At 41.1% G+C, this 25,012-nt stretch overlaps 1 protein-coding gene across 1 annotated transcript in view; it reads left to right on the top strand.

Moving 5' to 3' along the window:
* Nucleotides 1-24,235, top strand: part of ASXL3 (ASXL transcriptional regulator 3) — a 136,546-nt gene extending 112,311 nt beyond the window's left edge. The window contains exons 8-11 of the mRNA XM_060119591.1: nt 8,472-8,568; nt 10,705-10,810; nt 15,903-17,859; nt 20,531-24,235. Of these exons, the coding sequence (XP_059975574.1) occupies nt 8,472-8,568; nt 10,705-10,810; nt 15,903-17,859; nt 20,531-24,235 (5,865 nt within the window). The remainder of the gene's footprint in view (nt 1-8,471; nt 8,569-10,704; nt 10,811-15,902; nt 17,860-20,530) is intronic.
* The last annotated feature ends 777 nt before the right edge of the window (nt 24,236-25,012 follow it).

The following is a 25,012-nucleotide window of genomic DNA, read 5'->3' on the forward strand; positions in this document are numbered from 1 at the left end:
TTTGTTTTGTTTTTGTTTTGTTTTGTTTTGTTTTTGCAGTACGCAAGCCTCTCACTGCTGTGGCCTCTCCCGTTGCGGAGCACAGGCTCCGGACGCGCAGGCTCAGTGGCCAAGGCTCATGGGCCCAGCCACTCTGCGGCATGTGGGATCTTCCCGGACCGGGGCATGAACCCGTGTCCCCTGCATCAGCAGGCAGACTCTCAACCACTGCACCACCAGGGAAGCCCACATAAGGTTTTGAGTAGAAGAATGAATGCCTGCATGTTAATTAAAGGAAACCCCATGATATAATAGAAAAGGTATTATTTTGAGGAGTCAAATCCTGTTTCACCACTTACCTACCTCCCTGGTCATAGCTACTAAATTAATTAGAGTCATTATTATAGTTATAAATACAACTGTAACTGAACAATAGTAGATTGGGCCATTGTTTAACTGGGGAGAGGAGTAAACTTCAGGTATAGATATTAACAGACTATAAACGGGGAATTAAAGGCATACTGGTACCCAGGCCTGGGAGTTCTTATGGCATCTTTTCCTTCTCTAGGTACTTACCCTTACTTACTATTATAGCGAACATTACTTTTTTTCGGTCCCATCCTAGATACTAAGCTCTTGTGGCAGCAGAAGCCGTATGTCCGTTTCACAGTTCTTGGCAAGTAGTTATTGGCTGCTTATGAAATGTTTGTTAAAGAAATGAGTGACTAATAGTCACTTAAACACAGCTGTTCAGTGTATTAAAGTGGAAACAGTGATTCATTGACTCCCACAACCTTATAACAGAACCTTATTTTATCTCTACAAGGACATGAGCTTTTTTTCAATAAATAAAGCCCTAGTATTCTGTGGTTGCATTGGAAGTTTGCTTTTTCATTTTCCCCCCACAGAGGGAACATTGATGAAAATACAATTATGAGAGAATGTCTTTTAAGATACACACATTCTCATATTTGCTAAAATGTGTTTAAATTTTATTTATATTCATTTGGATCCAAAAAAATAAGTCAATTCTCATTAAGGCCTATCAGATTGTCCCAGTGTGTGGCCAGGGGTAGTCCACAAAGTTTAATGAAAGAGATGAACCATAAACATCAAAACATACTTCTCTAATTTTGAGAGGTTGATGAAAGCTTGATCTGTCCATGACTTGACTTCTGTCTTTAGATGTCTTTATTTCGTTATTTTTACCTATTTCACCACAGGCTACATCTCTTCTGAGCAGGATGCTGACACATTAGAGACATTATTGAATAGAGATTCCTCCCTTTGCAGTTTAAAGCAGAGTGATTCTTAGCAAAAGTGGCAGAATGTAGATGTGTAAAACAATGTCATTAGAAAATGATTTTTGTTTTTAATCCAGAAGATTAAGGGAAATCCCATGTAAGTAAAGTAATTGAAACTCAATAATTAAAGTCTTTTAAGAATCAATATCAGGATTCTTTTTTCATGTGTTTTTAATACCATATACATCCCTCAAGTGTGGATCTTCTGATTGTATATGCTGAAATTCATAGCACCAATTATGAGAATATCTTTTTCTCTTATTTCTAGGGAATTCCTTTTCCCTGTTAATTGGGTCCTGAGAAATTGCTTACCAGCAGGTCTTACCCTAGGGGATGGCCTTCCCAACCTCTAATTGAAGACCTCCCCTGCCAACCTGGAGGCTTGGGCAGGTGTCTGGTGGAAGGGAGAACAGTTCTCTTGGGAGGTGCAAGAGATTCCATTCCAAAGGCAATGGTTATCTTAGCTAAGTGGTTGGGTTGTTTACAGATTGTGTTTCTAGAGGAAGAAAACTTTATTACACACCTATAGATGTACATGAATGTATAGATATAGATATATAGATACATGCACATATATGTGTTTATATGTATTTTTTAATGAGGTGATCATCTGTTCCCACAAGACCAGCTGTTATTTTGTCATTTTATAATCTTCTTCTGTTTTCAAAGCCCTTTGCAATTTACATACTTGAACATCTCATTTAGTAATTAGATGTTGCCCACTCCTCTGCCTCAAGGACTTTATTCTAGTTAACAATTACACTGCCATCATCCTAAATACAGTGGATCTTCCACCTCCCAAATTCTTCCCTGCTGAACTTCATACCTTGTGGTTTCTGTCCCAGTGCTCAGCAGTGATTCCCAGAGCAGCAAGTAGTAGGAAGAAAAGGAACCAGCTCGACTCAGAAGAGAGGCTTTTATTATAAAATCAACTTTAATGGCCTGTCATAACAGTGATGACAAAAGCCTTCTACTTTTCCATCTAAATGTTGATTTGGGGGGGTAATGTTTTCTGAGATTCCTCTTTTGTTCACATTAGCTTAATTCCATGGACACCTAAAAAAATGAGGTGGAGGGAAGGTGAAAATGGTGTCGTGGTGTTTTTTCTTTAACCTCCATATAATTCCAGATAGTCTTGATTACAACTTTATAATGATAGTCTCTATGTATTTAAAGAAAAGTTGTTATATGTATTTATAGTGTGATATAATTTTTTAAAGTAATGTCGAATAATTGTTTTCTGCAGTGGGCTTTGAAATTGAGGTTGTTTAGGCTTATAGCATCATCCTTTACTAGTTTTCACATTTTATTTATTTATTTTTAATATTTGATTTTTGGGGTATACTGAAAATTATCCCATGTCCAGATCTTAGAAATTTGCATTCATGTTGCTTAACAAGGATTTAGTACCTAGTGTATGCAAATTCATTGTGCTAGGTTTATCTCATTTGACTGCTTCTGACAATAATACTTTCACAACTTTTAATGCATCATTTCCCAGACTGTATTCTGGAGAACACTTGTACTTGTTCTATGAGATATTGATAATTGTTCTGGAAGAGGATTACAGGGTTTAAAAGTTTGGGAAATACTGCATGATACATATATTCTTAAGGGTTTAAAGTAAATTCTAACATATTTGAGAATACTTATAGTAAAGAAAACCATTTAACCATATTTAGTAGATATAGGCTATAGTTATTGGATGGTAGAATCAATTTCCTTCTAGATAGATTACCCATTAAAATTATAATTACCCCTTAAAATTCCTATTTTGCAAAGCACAGTTTGGGAAATATTGTCTTAATGCAGTTTTAGAAGTAGCAATAAAAAATTATTGGCCAAACTGTCTTTAGTAAACCGTTGATCCTCTCTTCCTTACTGATACTGTCTTTCTCAGAAGGCCTCTTTCATTTTTTATGCCTAACTTTATGCTTAAAGAATTACATTTTCTCTTATGGATAAAACTTGAGCCGTACTTATATAGAGTCTTCTGAGCCGTCTGAATCATACTTAGTGGTAAGGTAAAAAATGAAAAATTACTCTTTAGAAAGAATGAATATACTGACTTTAATTCCTACTGGGGTATAGAATACAAGGGCACTGATGCTTGATCAGGGTATAAGAGGGTCAGTAATAACAGCTTATAGTCTCTCTGCTCATTACTCCTTTGCTTTTGCATTAGACTCCTGGTTGGCCTCTCACTGACTAGGTTGTCTTTTCTCTGAAGACCCTATTGATTGTTTTATTGGACACAACAGCTAGTATAGTGTACTGTACATGGTGTTGACCTAAGTAATTGCACATGGCTTGATAGATATTAGCACATACACAGTACAGATCTTCTTGAAACTCTTTCTTTCCTTTCAGCTATGATGCCGTCTGCTTTGATTTTCTTCCTACCTCTGGCTGCTCTTTCTCAGTCTTCCTAACAGGGTTTACTTCTTCTGCCCATTCCTCCAACGTTGGTGTTCCTCAGGGCCCTGCTTTAAGCCATCTTCTCTTTTGGTAAATCCTTTCTGGGTGTTCTCATCCATATCCATGTTTGCAGTTACACTTTCTTTGCTACTAATGACTAATTTTCTGTGTTTGATTCCTTCCTCACCATTGAGCTTCTTCCCCGAGTTTCAGCTCTTGATTAGATCATCTTTACTTGGATGCCTTCATGATGTCCTTATATTAGCATATCCAAAGAAAGACCCATCATTTCTCTGTCCAAGACACTGCCCCTCCTGTGCCTTTTCCTGTCCTGACGGCTGTTTCCAGCATCTACCAAATTATCCAAGCCTTATTCTTGGCCATCATCTTTCATGCCTTTATCTCATTCACCACCCACACACACGCTCACTCAGCCCCATCATTTCTGGTTCCCTTATTCCTCCTGGAGGACATGCATCTTTACTCCCACTGCCTGAACAGTCTTAAGACTTTTCATCATTTGTTCCATGGCCTTCTCTTGGTACTTCTTGACAGAAGTCCCTGTTTCTTGTCCTGTCTTTATCCAGGGCATTCTTTACACAGCATGCAGAATGATATATCTAAGACATCAATTTGGAATTATAATCAGCATCTCAACCTTAATTGTTTCAAAACTAAACCTCATACTCCCATAGTGTTTTCCGTTGTAATAAATAGCAATTTTATAATTTCAATTGCCAAGGCCAGAAGTCTTTGGTGTCACCCTTGCCTGCTTGCTTTCTCTCATACCACACATCCAATCCATCATCAAGTCCTGCTGGCTGAACCTTCAGAATATAATCAGAACCCAACCATTTCTCACCACCTCTACAGCTGTCAACCTAGTCAAGCTACTATTTGGATTATCTCAATAACTATATACTCAAGTCCCTGGTGAGTCTTTATCTTCTAAAACTATGCTCTCCAATACAGTAGCTGCTAGCCAGCAGTGACTACTGAGCTTTAGAACTATGGGTGATCTGAATTGAGATGTGTTATAAAAATATATACTGGATATGAAAATCACAGATGTGGCCCAATGTTTATATTGCTGTTGGACAGCTCTAAAGTCTTTTTTAAATGCAGCAGTCAGAGCTATCCTTTTGAAATGTCAGATCTTTTCATTTGTCAGGCCAAAATCCCAGAGGCTTTCCAGCTCGCTTGAGGGAAAAGCCAGTCTTTACAGTGGGCTCCGAGGCCCAGTGTGATCCTGGCCCCTCAGCCCCTGTTTCTCCTGCTTCTAAAGTCTTTCCATCTCTTAGGGCCTCCTCGCAAGCCCCACCTGAGGGCCTCTGCATTTACATCCCTCTACCAAGCATGCTCTCCCAACCATGGCTGCGTGGCTGCTTCTTCACTCATTCAGGTTTCAGCTCCGGTGTCCTGATCAACAGTGAGCATTAGAGAGGCTCATCCTGGACACACCATCTACATCAGCGGTCCACTTCCCCGCACACACTCAGCACGAACCTTTTCGTCTTGTTTTGGCTTCGCTTTGAATCGCTCCCCATTACCTGTAGGATGAAGTCCAAATTGCTGAGTATATCTAGGTGCCCCGTTATGATTTAGCCACTTTCTGACTCTCCAGCACATTTCTCACGCTTCCTCTAAGCAACCCACGTGCCACGCATTCCAAATCACTTGCAAGAAACCCCAAATTAGAAAAAAAGAGATAAAGAATCTTTTAGAGGTGCAAAGGATTATTATTAAATGTAAATATATTCTCATACAGAATTAACATTCCTCAAACTTCAAACATTGGATGGTTTGAAAGTAGCAATAACATCTTAATCCTTTGAATTCCACCGATATCCATCCCATAAAATGTACGTTAATATAATCAACCCCAAAGGCAAATGATATACTCACCAACAGAGACTTAAATCTTTGTGAAAGGATCTCTCCACAAGTAAGTTTTCCTTTAACCATACTTATTTTCTTCCACAACAGCACAGAGTTTTTCTCCTTCTAATTAAAAAAGAAGCATAGCTTATCAATAGCTTATTTGGATACTTCACTGTAAGAGAGTTAGGGGAGTTTTTAGAATGAATGTTTCTATTGTGGGTAATCAGAAAAACAAGAATTTATAGCTCCGCGATAAATAAATAAATAAAACTTTCAGAAACGTTTATTGTTCCAGCTCATTAAAATGCCATGTCTTTTGGACAGTATTTCTTAAACGCCATAAAATTAATAGTGTATTTTAAAAGTTTTATTGGCACATATTTAATTTAGCCCTAGTGTTTAATTGTGCTGTCTCAGACAGGCTGGAAGCCTGGCAGTTAATATTATTTTTCAGTTTTAAAAGAAAAACATTTTCCTCCCGGGCTAGCTTCCATACTCTTGAATGTGTTCATTTCACACTGCCTTGCATTTTCATGTGCTGAAATCTTGAGACTCTGTCAGAGCTAATCTGGATCTGGTATTTCTTTGTGTTTTAAAATTATGCTGAAATTTCAATTAATAGCTAATCATTCCCCTGGCCTGGCAGAACACACCAAACTAAAATCCTATTTGTCAGCTACTGGAGTTAAATTTTAAATCTTTCTCTTACACGAAGCAAGGACAGGCCAATAAACATTTATTGAGTACCTGCAATATAATAGGCATTGTGCATGGACTCCAAATTATAAAGCACCATGCATGTTCTCAGATGTAGAAAATCTAACCTTTTCCATTGTGCCTTCCATAACTGTACTTCATAGTAAACCAATTCCTTTTTCTCTTCAGGGCGCTTGCCTTCCACCTACTAGTCCTAACTGTTGGGGACACAGCACCAAATGGCATCCCTTGACTCAGTTCATATACTGTGTGCCAGCAGATAGTGTCCTAGGAGTGTCCAATTAAAAGGTGGGAAGGCGAGGACATTTAGCCACTCACGTCTTGGGGCTGTGGTAAGACCTTGAGGTGGGACACGTGCATGGCGATGTCACTGTACGTCACAGCTGTGCTGAGCTCAGGTGGGTGGGAGAGATGCACAGGGACCAGAACCATCTGCTGTATGGGGAATATGTTCAGAATATAAGGGCAGAGCCTTTTTCTTTACTGCCACCGTATTGCCTGCCCCCCAAAAGCGCCCGGTACACAGGTTCGTATGAGTGGCTTAATAAGTATCTATTGAATGAAGATGAAATAATTGTGAGTAAACAGTGAATCCATGAATGAACAAAGTCTTGCCTGAAATTTTCCAAGTGTATTGAATATTTTAGTATGGTTATCAGTGTCTTCTTAGATGAGGAAACTCAAGATCTCAAATCTGTGGCTGTCATGATGGCAGCATCCAGGATGTCTCACATCTGTTCAGTGTCTCTCTTTTCTGGATTTGTTGACCATTATCCGGCTTTGAGTTGCTAGTATTATATTTACTTTTAGACTCAGTATTCTCCTTTGCTCCCGAATGATGGTTTAGCTGACATATTCATGAAGGCATGATTTGAATTAAATTTTAAAAGAGGGACAGTATTTCAGTGGGTGAAAATGGGGTGTAGAGAAGACTGCAAATGAACAAAAACATGGGGCTAAGACGTGTCTGAGTGTGTTTTCAGATAGCAGTGACTTATTAGTGCTTAGGACACATGGGGTGTCTATGAGAGTAAGAGGAAATCTTTGAAATTGTAACTGGAGCTACAGTTTGCCAAACTGACTCAATAGCAGGCTAAAACATCTTCACGCCTTCACGAACGGTCCAGTTACTGATTGTTTGTGATGTTCCGCCTCTACAACAAAGCTCCCACTCTGTATTGTATGCTTTATATAAAACCATTCTGCCCCAGTCCTGTTACTTGCCCAAGACCCTAACCCATTTCACCTCTGGCATCAAGTTCTTCCTAACCACTCACGTCCACCTAGATACCCTCCCCTAGCTTCCCCCCCCTTCTTAATTCCCACTCACCTCATGCTTGGCATTGTTTAACTTTTTATGTGTTCTGTCTTCACTCCTCAACTACATGAGAAGCCAGCCAAGGACAGCACTAATTATTTTTATCCCCTGTGTCAGCAAGCAGAATACATTCACAGGGCAGATGTAGTAAATAGTTGGAAAGTTAAAAGCATCCAGTTCGATGATGCTTATCCAAATCTCTTCTATACGTACATGAATTTGAAAAATAATAAATTTGAGGAAAAAGGTTAGTAGCATATAGTTGCACAGATTTTAAACTTTGTATACCTGTTTTCTCTGTGCACCCAAAGAGGTGAGAAGAATAGAGTGAAGGGTATGTATGACAGTGTGGGTGTATTTGTTTTAATGTTTCAGAACTTTGTCATCTGAACCTCAGACAGTGGAAGAATCCAAGTGATCAGACTAGATTTATTTAGCTTCCACAAACTTTAGAGAATTTAATTAAAAAATAATCTAAAAGTGTACACATATGTAGATTTTTAATTTGGTATCATTTAAGGCATATAAAAATGACAAAGATATAAATTTTTTGATTAAATCACATACGTTTGTTATACTAACCACTAATAATGGAAATGCCTAATACAGATTTCCTTTAAGTTGATGTATTTAGTCATTATAATAGTCACTGTAAGCAGTACAGTTTTCCTACTAGGAAATTCATCTTTTGTTAGATTCCTTTCCTCCCTGCCTTTTACCCTGCTCTTTCTCTCTCTCGCTCTTTCTCTCTCTCACACACACACACTCACACCCTCAGTTTTTGCTTCTTCCCTGCATACTTTTGCTTTGAATTATTCTTAATGGAATCTTGTTTTTGTCGGCTTATTTCCTAGATGGGAAGTGATGGGATTTTACGCCTCAGTACTTCAGCTCTAAATAATGAATTCTTTGCATATGCAGCACAAGGCTGGAAACAGCGACTGGCAGAAGGTAAATTTCTGTTTTCCATTACTATTTGACATATTTAAGTCAACAGACTGTACTGAGATTTGCACCTTTCTCTGCTTCCCAAGTCGTTTTCCCCCCCTGAAGTATACTTGAGTAAAAACTCACATCCTATTTCAAATGACTTCATTAATTCTTTTGTTATACTTTGCATTTTTGATGTCCAGTATTTTTATTAATTAATTAATTTATTTATTTTTGCTGTATTGGGTCTTTGTTTCTGTGCGAGGGCTCAACTAGAGAAAGTCCAGTATTTTTGAAGAAAGCATGACGTTATCTGGAACATAATAAAAACTTTTGATATAGCAAGATTTTCTTTGGAATAATCATTTTAACTATGTGTTTGATGCATTGTGTATTCTCTAATGTCCGAGAGCCTGGAAGAATCTTCTTTTAATACAGTCTTCCCCTGAAGCCACCACTTCATCTTATCATTCCTTTAGTCACCAAGCTTCATGAAAGACTAAAAAATACCCAGTGTTACCACATTTTTACTCCCTTACCCACTCACATTTTTATGGTTGGGTGTGACCCCACCATACACAATGGGAACAGTCCCTTCTAGAGAATATGAATGGCTTTCTCATTGCAAAGTTCACTTTCCTCTTCTCAGTCCTTGGCATTTCATCTTCCTTCTCCTATGTCTCACTTGTTATCTACCCCATCTAATTTGAAATCATCTGCCTTTGACATTCATAATATATTTTAAATTGTGTCTGACAGCCTTTTCTCACCTTCCTTCAGGAGCTCCTGTTCTTTCACCTGATGGTAAATGGTGATGTCTCCACCATTCTCTTCCCTGCTATTTGCTTTTGCAACTATTCCCATGCTCTAAGAGCCTCATTCAGCTGGTTTCATTTATATAGCCCACATGCTGAGAATGTCCAAATCTGGCTGGAAGTCCTCTTTCCCAATCCTTTACTGCTCCATTCCACAAACCTGCTGGATCTTTCCAGTATCAGGCACCTTAAAACCAAAATGCCAGTATTAAACTCTCTTCCCGTTTTTTTTTTTTTTTTTTTTTTTTTTTTTGCGGTACGTGGGCCCCCCACTGCCGTGGCCTCTCCCATTGCAGAGAACAGGCTCCAGACGTGTAGGTTCAGCGGCCATGGCTCACGAGCCCAGCCGCTCCGCGACATGTGGGATCCTCCTGGACAGGGGCACGAACCCGTGTCCCCTGCATCGGCAGGTGGACTCTCAACCACTGCGCCACCAGGGAAGCCCTCTCCTCCCTTTTAATGTCTACTGTTTCTTCTGCCTTCTGTCTACTAAGGTCACCCCCTTTTCTCACAGCTCCTCACTTTGAAACCTTGATGATGTCTTTGTTCCTCTTCCTTCTCCCCAGGTCCATCTGGTTATGAACTGTTACTTGTGTCTTTGAATCTTCTTCAACATTCTCAAGATGCTGGCCTGACTGTAATCTCCATCTCTCATCTATGCTACTCAGTAGCCTCCCAGCCAGTTTCTAAGTTGCTTATTTGGCCATATTCTTCCCACACTCAACACCGCCAGGACCTCCCTCTGTCTCTTACAGGAATAATTCAGGGCTCTCTTTAAAACATTTGTTGGGTAATTGGCCACCGCCTACCTTTCCTATTTCACTTCGTCCTGTGTTCTACTCATAATTGGCCACTCAAAAGCATATAACTATACATATTCATATTTCTGTGCCTTGTGAACTAATTACTTTATGAAAGCTTGATCATCTTTCAAAAGCTAACTCAAGAATCAGGTTCTATGTATGGTCTTCCCTAATCAACTTAGGGAGGATTAAGTACTTTCCCTACACTTATTCTTATGACCTATACAGGGCTTTCCACATTGTGTTATTATACTCAACTGTGTGCTTTTTCTTTTACCAGACTGGTTTCATCAAGGACACTGAATATACACTTTCATTTAGAACCCCTAGCACAGTACATTTGCTAAATGCTTTAGAGTCTGTCTAAGAATAAATGACTGAGTGATCATAAAAAAAGAAGCTGTAGAAATATTATCAGTACTCAGCTTTTTTACCTTTTGGCATCCATAGAAGTTTATTCAAATTAGTTACATGATTTCTTTATTAACTGGCAAAACATATGACAACTTTTACTCAATATCTAAGCATTTTCTTTCTAGGGGAGTTTACTCCAGAAATGCAATTGCGGATAAGACAAGAAATTGAAAAGGAAAAGAAAACAGAACCCTGGAAAGAAAAATTCTTTGAAAGGTTTTACGGAGAAAAGTAAGTACTAGAGCATTTTCTTCTCATTTCTCTTAGAAGGAAATTAAAATGTAATTCTCTGTTTCACTTAGCACAATCATATGCTATAAAACTTTATAAACGTGTGATAAAAGGCAATAGTCTCTCAGTGTAAGAAGTTGCAGGTAAAATTATAGTGGCATATCAGCACTTAAATTTTAAAAATGCATTTCAAGGGTTTATAAATTGTCCATGAAAATTCATTCTGGACTGAAAGTAGCACATGAAATTCTATAGAAATCAATTTTGGCTTTCCTAACTGGATTTTAGTAAAAATCTCCTTTTTTTTTCTTTTTAATCTAAGCATTTTCATTAATAAATGCGTTAGAGATAAGTAGTCTTGGACACATATTTAATTCTCACATTTTTTTCCAAAAATTTTGACTCTCCATATACATTTGTTTAGTCCTTATTTGGGGGAGAGCCTGAGGTAATACCCTTTACTCTACCCATTTTCCTCTTTATGTAAAACCACTTTTTTTTTTTTTTTTTGCGGTACGCGGACCTCTTACTGTTGTGGCCTCTCCCATTGCGGAGCACAGGCTCCAGAGGCGCAGGCTCAGTGGCCATGGCTCACAGGCCCAGCCACTCCACAGCATGTGGGATCTTCCCGGACCGGGGCATGAACCCGTGTCCCCTGCATCGGCAGGCGGACTCTCAACCACTGCGCCACCAGGGAAGCCCTGTAAAACCACTTTTTAAAAAACGTATTTTATTCAAATAGTTGATTTGCAATGAGTTAATTTCTGCTGTACAGCAAAGTGATTCAGTTATACATGTATATACATTATTTTTTATATTCTTTTTCCATTATGGTTTATCATAGGATATTGAATATAGTTCCCTGTGCTATACAGTAGGACCTTGTTTATCCATTCTACATATATATAATAGTTTGCATATGCTAATCCCAAACTCCCAGTCCATCCTGCCCCCAGCCCCACTTGGCAACCAAAAGTCTGTTCTCTGTGTCTATGAATCTGTTTCATAGATAAGTTCATTTGTGTCATATTTTAGATTCCACATATAAGTGATATCATACAGTATTTGTCTTTCTCTGTGTGACTTAACTTCACTTAGTATGATAATCTCTAGGTACATCTGTGTTGCTGTAAATGACATTATATCGTTATTTTTTTATGGCTAGGTAATATTCCATTGTGTATATATACATACCACATCTTCTTTATCCATTCATCTTTTAATGGATGTTTAGGTTGTTTCCATGTCTTGGCTATTATGAATAGTGCTGCTATGAACATACGGGTGCATATATCTTTTTGAATTATAGTTTTGTCTGGATATATGCCCATGAGTGGGATTGCTGGATCATACGGCAACTCTATTTTTAGCTTTTTGAGGAACCTCCGTACTGTTCTCCATAGTGACTGCACCAATTTACATGCCCACCAATAGTATAGGAGGCTATAACCGCTTTTTAATTTATTATTTTTATTTGTGTATGTGTGTGTTTTAAAAATAATACCAGTCACACCTAAGTATGGTACTGACTGAGCTAATTTGAAAGTAGTTTCTCCTTTGCCTCATGGTTAACAGGAACATATTCTCCTTGGGCAGAATTTGAATCTCACAGACATTCAGATCCCTAAGAAAGAAAGGGATTTAAGAGCTGACAGTTGACAGCAACTTTAGATCATCATGGGTAGAAGAACTTGTGCTTTAATTCCCACATACACAATTAATGCTTGAAAGTTGTTGTTTTGTGTAAAAGACACTGAGGTGGTTGCAGGCAACACAGCCTATACCATTTGATCTAATTTCACAAAACTCTCCCTGTAAATGAGGAAGACCGTTGGGGAGCCTCACATGAGCGCTCGTCATAAAAAGACATCACGTGATGAGCAGCCTGTTTACTCTGAGCAGCCTTGCCTCTGGTGAGTCGTCCTAAGTAGCCCTCCTCTTGAGTTTGAGTAGGAAGGCTCCTTTTCAGTTGCTGCCCTAGGACTTTGGATGCATATACATATTTCAGCAAAGCTAAAAGGAGATAATTAATGTCCTTTCTCAAAAATTAACATTGTGGCAGGCTAGTTACAGGCTAGTTACCAGCAGTATTACTCAAGCCTGGCGGCGTCACAATCTTCATTGGAGCTTTTAAAAATAGGTACAGGGCTTCCCTGGTGGTGCAGTGGTTGAGAGTCCGCCTGCCGATGCAGGGGACACGGGTTCGTGCCCCTGTCTGGGAAGATCCCACATGCCGCGGAGCGGCTGGGCCCGTGAGCCATGGCCACTGAGCCTGCGCATTTGGAGCCTGTGCTCCACAACGGGAGAGGCCACAACAGTGAGAGGCCCGCGTACCGCCAAAAAAAAAAAAAAAAAAAATAGGTACAGATTTCCGACATCCACCCCAGATGTACTGATGGGTGATCTCCAGGAGTTGAGCCCAGGAATCTGTATTTTTAGATGCTTTCCCATCGTGCTCATGTACAGCAGGATTAAGAACCCTGCCTTCCTTACCTTTTCTGACAAAGGGGATGTTGGGAACACTCTTGTCAGTAATGGCAGAAGCATAACCAAGTTAGTTACCTCCAAAAAACTGGTCCTTAATTTTTGTTGAGTGTTGGGCCTGTGCTTTTATCAATTCAGTATTCATGCAGCATCGCCTCCATGCCACACATTATCCTAGATGCCAGAGAGCCTGCACTGTAGAGACCATACAGAGAGTTTTTCCTCAGTCAGCAAATAATCATTGAACATACTCCGGCTCTGATAGGTTTCTAAGAGCTTTGCAAATATTGTTTCACTTAACCCTCCCAACCATCCTATAAGGTGGGTACCATTATTATTCTTATTTTAAAAAGGGTTTAGGAAACTGAGAGGCAGTGAAACTAAGTAATTTCCCCAGTTTTACATGGTGTGGTTAAGTAATTGGCTCACCTGCAAATCCTTCTCAGAAAAATTCACACACCTACAATTTTTTACATGAAATTTGGGGGCTCCGTAGACTCTCATGGATATCAAGTTAAAGAATCCTGTCCTGGAAGGTGACAGCTACAATACTGTGAGTAAACATGACTCCCCATCAGCATCATTGAGTTCTGAATACAAACAGCTCTTTTACTTGGTTGACCCTTTTCTTGCTGTAGTTTATCCATAGAGTTTCTGTCCCCTTACATCCCTGGACTTCTTGCTTGTCTTTTCCTATCTTTGATTACATATTGGATGACTGATGTATTTTGGACATTTCATTGACTGCCCTTCTAGTTTTGTTACTTCTAGATTACCTACATTCCCTCAATATGTGAGAGATATTTTCCTAGCATCAGATAATTTTCAGTTGACTGACACCATGTGCCTTCTCATTATTCTAAGTTTTCCCAAGAATGTTAGCACTGAAATTCAGCTTTAGTTAAGATCTGTCTGATTTAGTTTTCTGCTCTTTGAGATCCTTATTTTGGTTCTTATTGGCTTATTCTGCCTATAATACAGTACTGTCCTATATTCATTTTAATTACTTGTAGGGATCCCATGTATATGCTAACTCAAAATTATAGGAGTTGGTCTGTTGATTTGCGGTCTAGATTTCAGGCGGTCAGAGTTTTCCTTTGTGTGGTTATGTGGTGTGCTGTGAACGTCTTCCTTCTATGCCTTATGCCACCTTAAGTCTATTTTCCCATGAAAATAATAAAATGTTTACACGTATGTTTTATACAGTGCTGTTTTCCATATGAGATATATATATTATATACATATATGATATTTAATAATATTAAATGTATTTAATAATATTCTTATTAATCAACTAGCTGAAATTTGGCTGCCGGTGGGTAGATTCTGTGTGTTCTCCATCTAACCTAGTATCAGTGGTATATCTGCTTGATCTGGCCCCAGGAGACCTTATTCCTAGCTGATTATTCTGCTCTAAATTCATCTGTAGTGTAGTTATATTATTCTGTTCCTCTCACTATAATATAAATTGTGGTTTAATTTGAACCCATCTTAGGGAAAGTTGAAAGAAAAGAGACTAATTATGAAGGAAGTGTCCTCTATCTTCCTTTCTCAGCCTTCTGAATTTTAGTGAAGAACGCAATGATCAAATACCCAAAAAGTGTATTCAATTTTATTTCCCTTTCATTTTGAGGATTTAATTTAACTAAAAGGTTGAAGAAGATTTTACTGAGGTATTTTCCTGTTATAGCTGTATTTCCTCACTCAAATATGTTTCTTCCTCTGGGAATGTTCTCTCTTCTGCTCATCTTTGTAATTGCCTGTACTCTAATTTAACTTCATTTAGAACAGCATATTTCCCTACCATCTGATGCTGACATTGTAACTTAGTATGACAGGAAATAGTGATTTACAATATTGTTGATTGCAAATTCTGATAAACTTTACCTTATGACCTGAACATTAGACTGGGCTATTTCTTGATATTCTACATTAACTTTTTATGGAATATCTTTACAGTAAGAGTTCTACATGAAAGAATTTTTAAAAGTCTTGCCTCACATGAATGTAATCTAGTAGAATCAACTTTGATGACCCCAAATATGTTTATTATTCTTTAGTGAAATTTCCATCTTGTCTTAGGTTAGACACTTAGATATTGTACTAAAATATGGTGATGGACACCTTTTACATTGGGTTAAGAGAACTTAATCTTTGGAAGTCATTTCCATTTCAAGATTTTACAACATACCCATCTTCCATTGATCTTAATTATTTGGTTATGTTGCATCCTTTAAGGACTATGTAATTTTCTATTATAAGGACATATTTCTACTTTCTGACTTTAAAAAATGTAGGTCTTATACATTCTTCTGCTTTTCAGCCCATATTTTTTTTAATCATTTTAGTATGCAATCTCCCTTGCTTACAGAATAAAAATCAATACTTTTTAAACAGAAGTAGAGTTTATTTTAGTTATGATTATAAAAGCAGTAGCAAAACTAATCCATCATAAACTGGTTTACATAAGCTAAACATGTTACTTAGTGATTATAAAATTAATTTTATGCATTTACTTCTATGAATACTATATTTGGTAAGAGATCCAAGTTGTACCTTTCATGTTTTGTGGTTGAACAATAATTTAATATTTCTAATTTCTGTTCAGGTTGGGCATGTCAAGAGAGGACTCTATAAAGCTCACATCTGGACCAAATAATGATGGAGCTGAAAGTAGTTCTTCATGTGGGACCTCTGGCCTTCCTGGTCTATCTTCACAGACTCCCTTGAAAGAACAACAGCCAAAAAGCATGAAAAGTCCAACTTCTCCAGAGCCTGATTTCTGTGCTACACTTTGTCCCATGGTAGACATAGGTAAAGATGTAATGACAGAGTCAGAATCAGAGGACATCTTAATCCCCGAAGAATCTGTGATTCAGGAGGAAATTGAGGAAGAGGTAGAGACTAGCATCTGTGAGTGCCAGGATGAGAATCACAAGACAATACCTGAATTTTCTGAGGAGTCAGAAAGTCCAGCCAACTCTCATGAGGAGCCCCAAATAGCACCTCCTGAAGACAACTTGGAATCCTGTGTTATAATGAATGATGTTTTAGAAACTTTGCCTCATATGGAAGTTAAAGTGGAAGAGAAATCAGAATCTCCCCAGGAAGAGATGTCAGTTGTCATTGATCAGCTAGAAGTCTGTGACTCTCTTGTTCCTTCCACTTCATCTGGGACTCATGTCAATGACACAGAACATAAGGAGCCAGAAACTGCACTAGAGACCAACGCTCCAAAAATGAAAACAGGGTCATCATCTTTAGAAGGCCAATTTCGAAGTGAAGGAATCGCTGTAGATATGGAGCTGCAGAGTGATCCTGATGAACAGCTTTCTGAAAATGCTTGCATCTCTGAAACGTCCTTCTCTTCTGAGAGCCCAGAGGGAGCCTGTACCAGCCTGACATCCCCAGGAGGGGAAACCCAATCCACTTCAGAAGAATCATGTACCCCAGCCTCCCTTGAGACAACATTTTGTTCTGAGGTGTCCAGCACTGAAAATGTGGACAAATATAATCAGCGAAATGCCACTGATGAAAATCTTCATGCATCTTTGATGTCAGAAATCTCTCCAATATCCACTTCACCTGAAATATCAGAAGCGTCTTTGATGTCCAATTTACCGTTAACATCTGAAGCATCCCCAGTATCGAATTTACCTTTAACATCAGAAACCTCGCCCATGTCTGATTTACCTTTGACATCAGAAACTTCTTCAGTGTCTTCCATGCTTCTCACATCTGAGACCACTTTTATATCCAGTTTGCCACTTCCTTCAGAAACATCTCCAATTTCCAGTTCTTCCATGAATGAAAGAATGGTGCATCAACAAAGAAAACCAACTTCCATATCTGAAGAACCACTCTCCCCCCAGAAAGATGAAGGTTCTGCCGCTGCCAAGCCCCTGGGAGAGAGCCTTACCTCTCAGCAGAAGACTCTATCAAATACTCCTGAACCTATCAAAATGGGTTCTTCTTCCATTGCTCCTGAAGCATATTCATCAGAAGAATTGCACAATAAGACCCTGAATCAGCAGCCTTGTAAATCACATGTTGAAACTGAGAAGCCCTATCCCGCTTCGATTCCAGAACTCCCTTCTACAGAAATGATAAAAGTTAAAAATCATAATGTCCTGCAAAGAACAGAAAAGAAAGCGATGTCTTCACCATTGGAATTACCTGTCTTTTCTGAAGAGACAGAGAGTAAGGGAAATGAGCTCCCATCAGCTAAATTACAGGACAAGCAATACATCTCATCGGTGGATAAGGCTTCATTTTCAGAAGGCTCTAGAAATAAAATGCATAAGCCAGGGAGCTCACAGAATCGGTTGGAGACCTCTCATACTTCCAAGTTGTCAGAGCCCTCCAAGTCCCCAGATGGGGTAAGAAATGAAAGTAGAGAATCTGAGATATCGAAGAGGAAAACCGCAGAGCATCACAGCTTTGGGATCTGTAAAGAGAAGAGGGCTAGGATAGAAGATGACCAGTCAAGCCGGAACATCTCATCCAGCAGTCCATCTGAGAAAGAACAGCCTCCAAGAGAGGAACCAAGGGTTCCACCTCTCAAGGTATGGTATTTTTTTTAAAAAAAAGGAAATTCCATAGATAGGCTTTTTCTATTTAGATACTTAATTTTTCAAAAATAAATGTAGCAGTTTATAATCTAATACTCCCAGCACCAGTCTAATATTAAATGATCCTTTTCAGACTGCGTTGAGCTCATACAGTAAGTTTAGATAGATGTACATATTTAGACCTTGGCATTTAAGGAAAAAGAAGGAGGGAGGGAGAACAGGGCCTGGAGGAGCCCACAGGCCACTGAGATACAGGGTCTCTGGGGGACTCCACAGTGTAGGACAGAGACCTGTATAAACTTGGAAAAATTTGAAAGATAATTCAGCATCCTATAAAAGTTCAGTAGGACTAGAGAAAGCAGTAGTCAAAAGTCAGAGGCTTGCACTGAAGAAATGAAGGTACGTGTTATCTCTTCATTGATTTTCCAACAAATGTTGAACACCCCCTCTGCCTAGCAGAGAGGAGCTAGCTTCTGAAAGAGCCTCATTAAATATTTCTTGAAAAATCAATGAAATCACTTCACAAACCCTGAGGAAAATGCTATAGATACGTAGGTATACAAATCCTACTATTTTATTTCCAAAATAATAAAGAAGTAGTTAACTTCACACAATAATAAAGCCTGTAGACGAACGTTCCTATTTATATATTTTATTTTGATCCCAGGTAGATTTTAACTCTCAGAAAACAACTCTTATATATAAATTGACTCTGCCTAACTAAACTAAAAATTAAGGTTAACTCAAAGAATTACAAATATACTCAAGATTTGTTTTTCTTAATCTTTCTCTTTATTTTGCTCTGCTCTGACACCTACTTTTAATATGTGACTCATGATCTCCCTAAGGTTGACTTTTAGGGGTGTGATTGTAATTATTCTATTTAATAAAGCAGTCCCTATTAAATAAGATTCTAGAGCTATAAAAGATGAATATTAAGCTCCCATTAAAACCCCGCTGTGCATTTTAATTTCTGAAGCAATGAAAAGAAAAATATAAGCATGCTTTCCATAGGAAATATTTTTAAACATTTCAGTCTAATTTTTTTGTCAGAAGCTTATTTTCAAAGTGATATATACTTTATGTAAAGACAGATGGATAGAGAGATACAATAAATATATTTAATGTTTGTTAGGCTTAATGTTTTTAATTTTTTAAACTAAGGGAAATATTTAAAAGGTAATACTGAATTCCTTTTCTAAATTCATCTATCTTTGGAACCTTTGGATTAGAAGAGAGCCATCAGAAATTTGAAAATGAGAAACGAGATAGCTCAGGAAGATAATCCATCTACCAAAGTACTAAAGCATAATTCCAAATTGACACGATCTTGTAGTATGTGTCAGGTATTTATAATGTCAATATATGTAAATGCACATATGTTAAGAAGAGAGGTGTAAGTTTTCTGGGAAGATTTTTTTCTAGAGGAAAAAATATAAGGAAATCTAGTATGTGTCAACAGTACAGAATGGGGAGCCCAAAGGCTCTGTCACTCCCTAGTTATATGAACCCAAGGCGGCCCATCTCCAGGGGCTCGGTTTTTTCAACTGTAAATGAAGGGCTTTAACTAGATCCCTGCCAGCTCTACAAATCTGTGACTCTGGGAATATTCTTAGTGACTAAAGCATCATAGGCATTGCTTTGGGATGTTTGTTGTTAGGTCTTGTGCCTCATGAATTTGGTGATGACTGAGTCTCTTAATTAGATGAGTGGGTGAACAGTGTGGGTTGAGACATTTACTAAATTCAGCAGATTGTAGATTTCCAATATCAAATAAGCTGCCCAACCCATACTCTCTTTTGGAGGCAGAAAACTAGAGTTGCCCTTGCTTTCAAGAAAACGTAATAATAATAATAAAATCCCTTTGGAAAGCAAAGCACTTTCATAAGTATAGTCTCATTCCATCTTTATAACACCTCTGTGAAAGAAATAGACCAGAAATAACTAGTCTTACTGTTTACAGTTTACAACAGTCATATTGTACGCTTATTTTACATATATATATGGCGACATGCTAGGTGGTATGGGACCACATAAAACCTACAGAGTCTCTGACTCGGGGAGATTATTGGAGAAACTGAAGTACACAGTGATTTGCCTAGGTTCACAGCATTCCTTTGTGTGAAGCCAGGCTGAGAATTCTAGTCTTCTGACCCTTGGCTAGGGCTTTTTCCTTTTTCCTTTGTGTCAAATTAAGACAGATAAATTAAGGCAGATAAATTCAAATAGAGTTTTGAATATCTCTATTCTTCCTGGCTGGTCTGAGTATCTTCATGCCAGCCAGGAAGATAAGTTGAAAGCTTACTATTTCTAACTCTTTTTAGCTCACCTCATTTTAAGAAGCCTGGGCTTTGTTTCCATTTATATGAGGCTTTAAAAGACGTTTCATTTCCATGCCAAATGAAGTCACCGGTTAATATTTTATGGATTAAAAACAGAGGTTAAAAATTTTAATTTTCACATTCGTGCTGCGTTTACTGCTGCTTTATACCCCAGAGGCCCATTCAGGGTATTAGGTGCCGTCCTTGCCCCCTCAGGAGAGGATGCGGCTACTCCCCGCCCTCGCGTGCCTGTGTCCCCACATCCTTCTGTGATCATGTACACATGCGCCTTGTCTGTGATTGTGTACACGCACTTTATCTTTCCATTTTCCCCCTTCCTGTAGATACAGCTTTCCAAAATCGGGCCACCCTTTATTATCAAGAGCCAACCAGTCTCCAAACCAGAGGCTCGCGCGTCATCTGGCACATCGGTCAGTGGCGGGAGGAACACGGGAGCCAGGACCCTGGCGGACATCAAGGCCCGAGCCCAGCAAGCAAGGGCCCAGCGAGAGGCGGCAGCAGCGGCAGCCGTGGCGGCTGCCGCAAGCATCGTTTCGGGAGCTATGGGGAGCCCAGGAGAGGGCGGAAAGGCCAGAACTCTGGCGCATATCAAAGAGCAGACGAAGGTGAAGCTCTTCGCAAAGCATCAAGCCCGAGCCCACCTCTTCCAGAACACTAAAGAGCCTCGGTTGCCTCCGCTCGGCTCAAAGGAAGGGCCTCCAAGCTTAGAAGTCTCTTCTGCCTCGGAAACAAAAATCGAAGGCTCGCCTGGTGTCATCATTGTCAATCCAAACTGCCGATCTCCCAGCAACAAGGCTGTGCACCTCCGGGAGCCCACCACTGTACTACAGCAGTCTCTCAACCCGACCAAACTTCCAGAAATTGCCACGGACTTATCTGTGCATAGTTCTGACGAAAACACACCCGTGTCGCACTTGTCTGAGAAAGTTGTTTCATCTACCTCTTCTGAAAATAGCAGCGTGCCCGTGCTTTTTAACAAAAATCCCGTCCCCGTGTCTGTCTGCAGCACTGCTATGTCGGGAGCAATTAAAGAACATCCCTTTGTGAGTTCTGTTGATAAATCCTCTGTCCTAATGTCTGTTGACAGTGCAAACACTACAATTTCTGCTTGTAACATAAGCATGTTAAAAACCATCCAGGGAACGGACACTCCATGCATAGCCATTATACCAAAATGTATTGAGAGCACCCCTCTTCCGGCCACCACGGAGGGCTCCAGCGCAGCGAGCCCCCGGGATGACACACAGTTACTGGCACCCAGCAGCAGTGCGGGCAGCCTGGTCTCCAGTCAGTACACCTCTGTGCCAACTTCCTCCATTGGAAGCAACTTGCCAAACCATCTCTCCACTAGCTCTGTCTTGATTCCCCCAACGGGAATGAACAGCAGATTTCCTTCTGAGAAGATAGCCATGCCTGGGAGCGAAGAACAGGCCACCATGTCCATGGGCACCACTGTGAGAGCCGCCCTCGGCTGCAGGGACCCTGTCACAGTCACTGACGCCCTGGTGGCACGCCCACCTGTCGCAGCGTTTACCGCAAGCATGCTGACTGTAAACTCTTATGACAGTCCTCCCACGTTAAGTGCTGAAAGCTTGGACAAAACTTCAGGGGCTCGGAACAGGGCAGACACTTCTGGGAGACCTCAGCCACCCCCGGGGGGCTTCGCGCCAGCAGCCATAAACCGCTCGATTCCGTGTAAAGTCATCGTCGACCACAGCACCACGCTGACCTCCACGTCATCTCTGACTGTCCCTCTTGAGAGCACAGAAGCCGGCGTGGACCTCCAGAGCAGGTCTGGGAGGACGGAAGCAGCCATCCAGCCCGTGGCGTGTCCGCAGGTGTCTGTCATCAGCAGGCCCGAGCCGGTTGCAAGCGAAGGCGGAGATCACGGTCCCAGTTTCATTGCTGCTTCCGCGGCAAAACAAGACAGTCAAACAATGCAGGCCACCTGCCCGGGTCTCCGTGAAGGACCCCTCGTCGTTCCAGATAACTTAAAGGCGGGGACTCCTCTGAGTCTCAGCTTTGCTGAGCAGGCGCATGGCATAACCGCATTCAAAAGTGAAGCCGACACAGCCTGTAGCCATCAGTATAACCCGGGCAGCCGGATCTGCTGGGGCGAGGACGGGGTGAGGAGTGCAGGACAGCCTCTGCTCAGTCACCCTGGTTCCAGTAAACAGAAGGAGTATCTGGAGCAGGGCTGTCCGAAGGCCATCAAGACCGAGCATGCCAGCTCCTCGCATGTGGCGGAACTTCACCCCAGGAATCTCATCACAAGCGTCCCTCTCCCCGTGAAGTCCGAACCTCACGACGTGGACAGGGGCTTTAGGATGGACGCCGACGACTTCCCTGGCCCTGAGCTGCATCCTCCAGCTGCAGGGGCAGCCCCGAGTGTGCAACAGACGCAGACCGTGCAGGCCCCCGCCTCTGGTCCCATGGAAGAGGCCATCTCTCTGGCTACGGACACCCTGAAAAGAGTTCCCAACGCAGGGAGCTCCAGCTGCCGTCTGTCATCGGTGGAGGCGAACAATCCCCTCGTCACACAGTTACTCCAGGGCAACTTGCCTTTGGAGAAAGTGTTGCCCCAGCCCAGACTGGGAGCCAAGCTCGAAATCAACAGGCTTCCTCTGCCTCTTCAAACTACCTCAGTGGGTAAAACAGCCCCCGAGAGGAGCGTGGTTGAAATGCCCCCTAGCTCTCCCAATCCAGACGGGAAAGGCTACCTGGCAGGAGCTCTCGCACCACTACAAATGAGGAAGCGGGAGAACCACCCCAAGAAGAGAGTCGCCAGGACGGGGGGGGAACACACTCAAGTGAAATGTGAGCCAGGGAAGTTGTTGGCAGACACAGATGTGAAAGCGGTGCCGTGTGTCATCAGCTCCGGCATGAATCAGCTGGGACTCAGCCAGCCGCTGAAGCAGGAGTGGCTGAACAAGCACCCTGTGCAGAGCAAGATGGCTCACAGCCCTGAGGTCAAACAGCAGAAGCGGCTGCTCCCCTCGTGTAGCTTCCAGCAGAACCTGTTTCACGTCGACAAGAAGGACGGCTTCCACCCCGACGCTGGAACCTCCCACAGACAGCAGTTTTACCAAATGCCTCTGGCTGCCAGGGGCCCCATTCCTACCGCGGCTCTGTTACCAGCCTCTGCCAAAGCCCCCGTGGGCTGTAACACGTTTTCCTTCAACAGGCATCTTGAGCAAAAGGGACTGGGAGAGGTTGGCCTCTCCTCAGCACCTCACCAGCTAAGGTTAGCCAATATGGTGCCCCCCAACATGCCCATGAAAGAAGGCGATGACATGGGGGGGACCCCGCACGGGGTGCCGCACAAAGCACTAGTGCATCCCCCGCCCCCTCCCCCCTTGGCTTTGCCCCCACCCCCGCCGCCGCCACCGCCATTACCTCCACCACCTCCACCTCTTCCTAATCCAGAAGTCCCCTCCGATCAAAAACAACCGCCAGTTACCATGGAAACCACTAAGAGACTTAGTTGGCCACAGTCCACGGGCATATGTAGCAATATAAAATCGGAACCTCTTTCTTTTGAGGAAGGTTTAAGCAGCAGCTGTGAACTGGGCATGAAACAAGTTTCCTATGACCAGAATGAAATGAAAGAACAGTTGAAGGCGTTTGCGCTGAAAAATGCAGATTTCTCTTCCTATTTGCTTTCTGAGCCACAGAAGCCTTTTACCCAATTAGCTGCTCAGAAAATGCAGGTGCAGCAACAACAGCAGCTCTGTGGAAATTATCCAACAATACACTTCGGTAGCACGAGCTTCAAAAGGGCAGCATCTGCAATTGAAAAGTCCATTGGGATTTTGGGAAGTGGCTCCAATCCCACCACGGGTCTGCCTGGTCAGAACGCTCAGATGCCCGTTCAGAACTTTGCCGACAGCAGCAACGCGGATGAGTTGGAACTGAAATGCTCTTGCCGGCTGAAAGCCATGATTGTGTGCAAAGGCTGTGGGGCCTTCTGCCACGACGACTGCATAGGGCCTTCTAAACTCTGTGTAGCTTGCCTGGTTGTGCGATAAGAGCTGAGTGAAAGATGCAGTATCCCTTTTCACCACGGAAAAGCCAAACGGCGTCAGCAACAACAAATTGAACAGCTCAGTGGTTTATAGCGTGCTAATTTATTTTACTTTGGAACAGATGATCTTTTCTCTAGATGATTATTTTCTTGCATTTCTGGGAAAGGAGAGATCACATTCCAGCCGAGGGGCTCAACAGCATGTCTTTTACATATTTAGTTGCCATTTGCAGCTTTGGAAAATTTCTATTCATGTGTATACAGGTCACTCCCAATTTGTTTCTTTCTTTTTTTAATCCAGGTGTAGATAGGAAAAGGACATTTTAAACTACTTAATGGTAACCAGAAATGGAGATGTGGAGAGAGATCGGTGACAGCAGTTTAAGGTGTTGATGCATTCTTCTGTAGATTAACCATTACAGCGAGGGTGCCAACAGTTGACTCCTTTGGACCTACCTTTACCATAGTGATTACATCATATTTGGAAAAGGGAATCTGATTTAAGTGTATGATTCCTTGTATTTACTCATATCACAAAAGATATTAAAGGAGGTATGCCATTAATGAACTCCACTGTCCTTATTCTCTTTCCTCCCTTTTGACTCTTTTCAGAGACTGGCAGATTCTCTGGCTCTGCCTTGGACATGGTACACATATTGTAGTGAAATGTCTTTTCCACCTGAAATTGCAGTGTGGGCCTCATGCCCAGCAATCTGGTTCAAGCCCTTTGACACCCGAGACTGTAAGATCAGTTGGACAACAGAGAGCCATAGGCCCAGAG

This window comes from Mesoplodon densirostris, chromosome 15 (assembly GCF_025265405.1).
Source record: "Mesoplodon densirostris isolate mMesDen1 chromosome 15, mMesDen1 primary haplotype, whole genome shotgun sequence".
In the NCBI taxonomy this organism is placed as follows: Eukaryota; Metazoa; Chordata; class Mammalia; order Artiodactyla; family Ziphiidae; genus Mesoplodon; species Mesoplodon densirostris.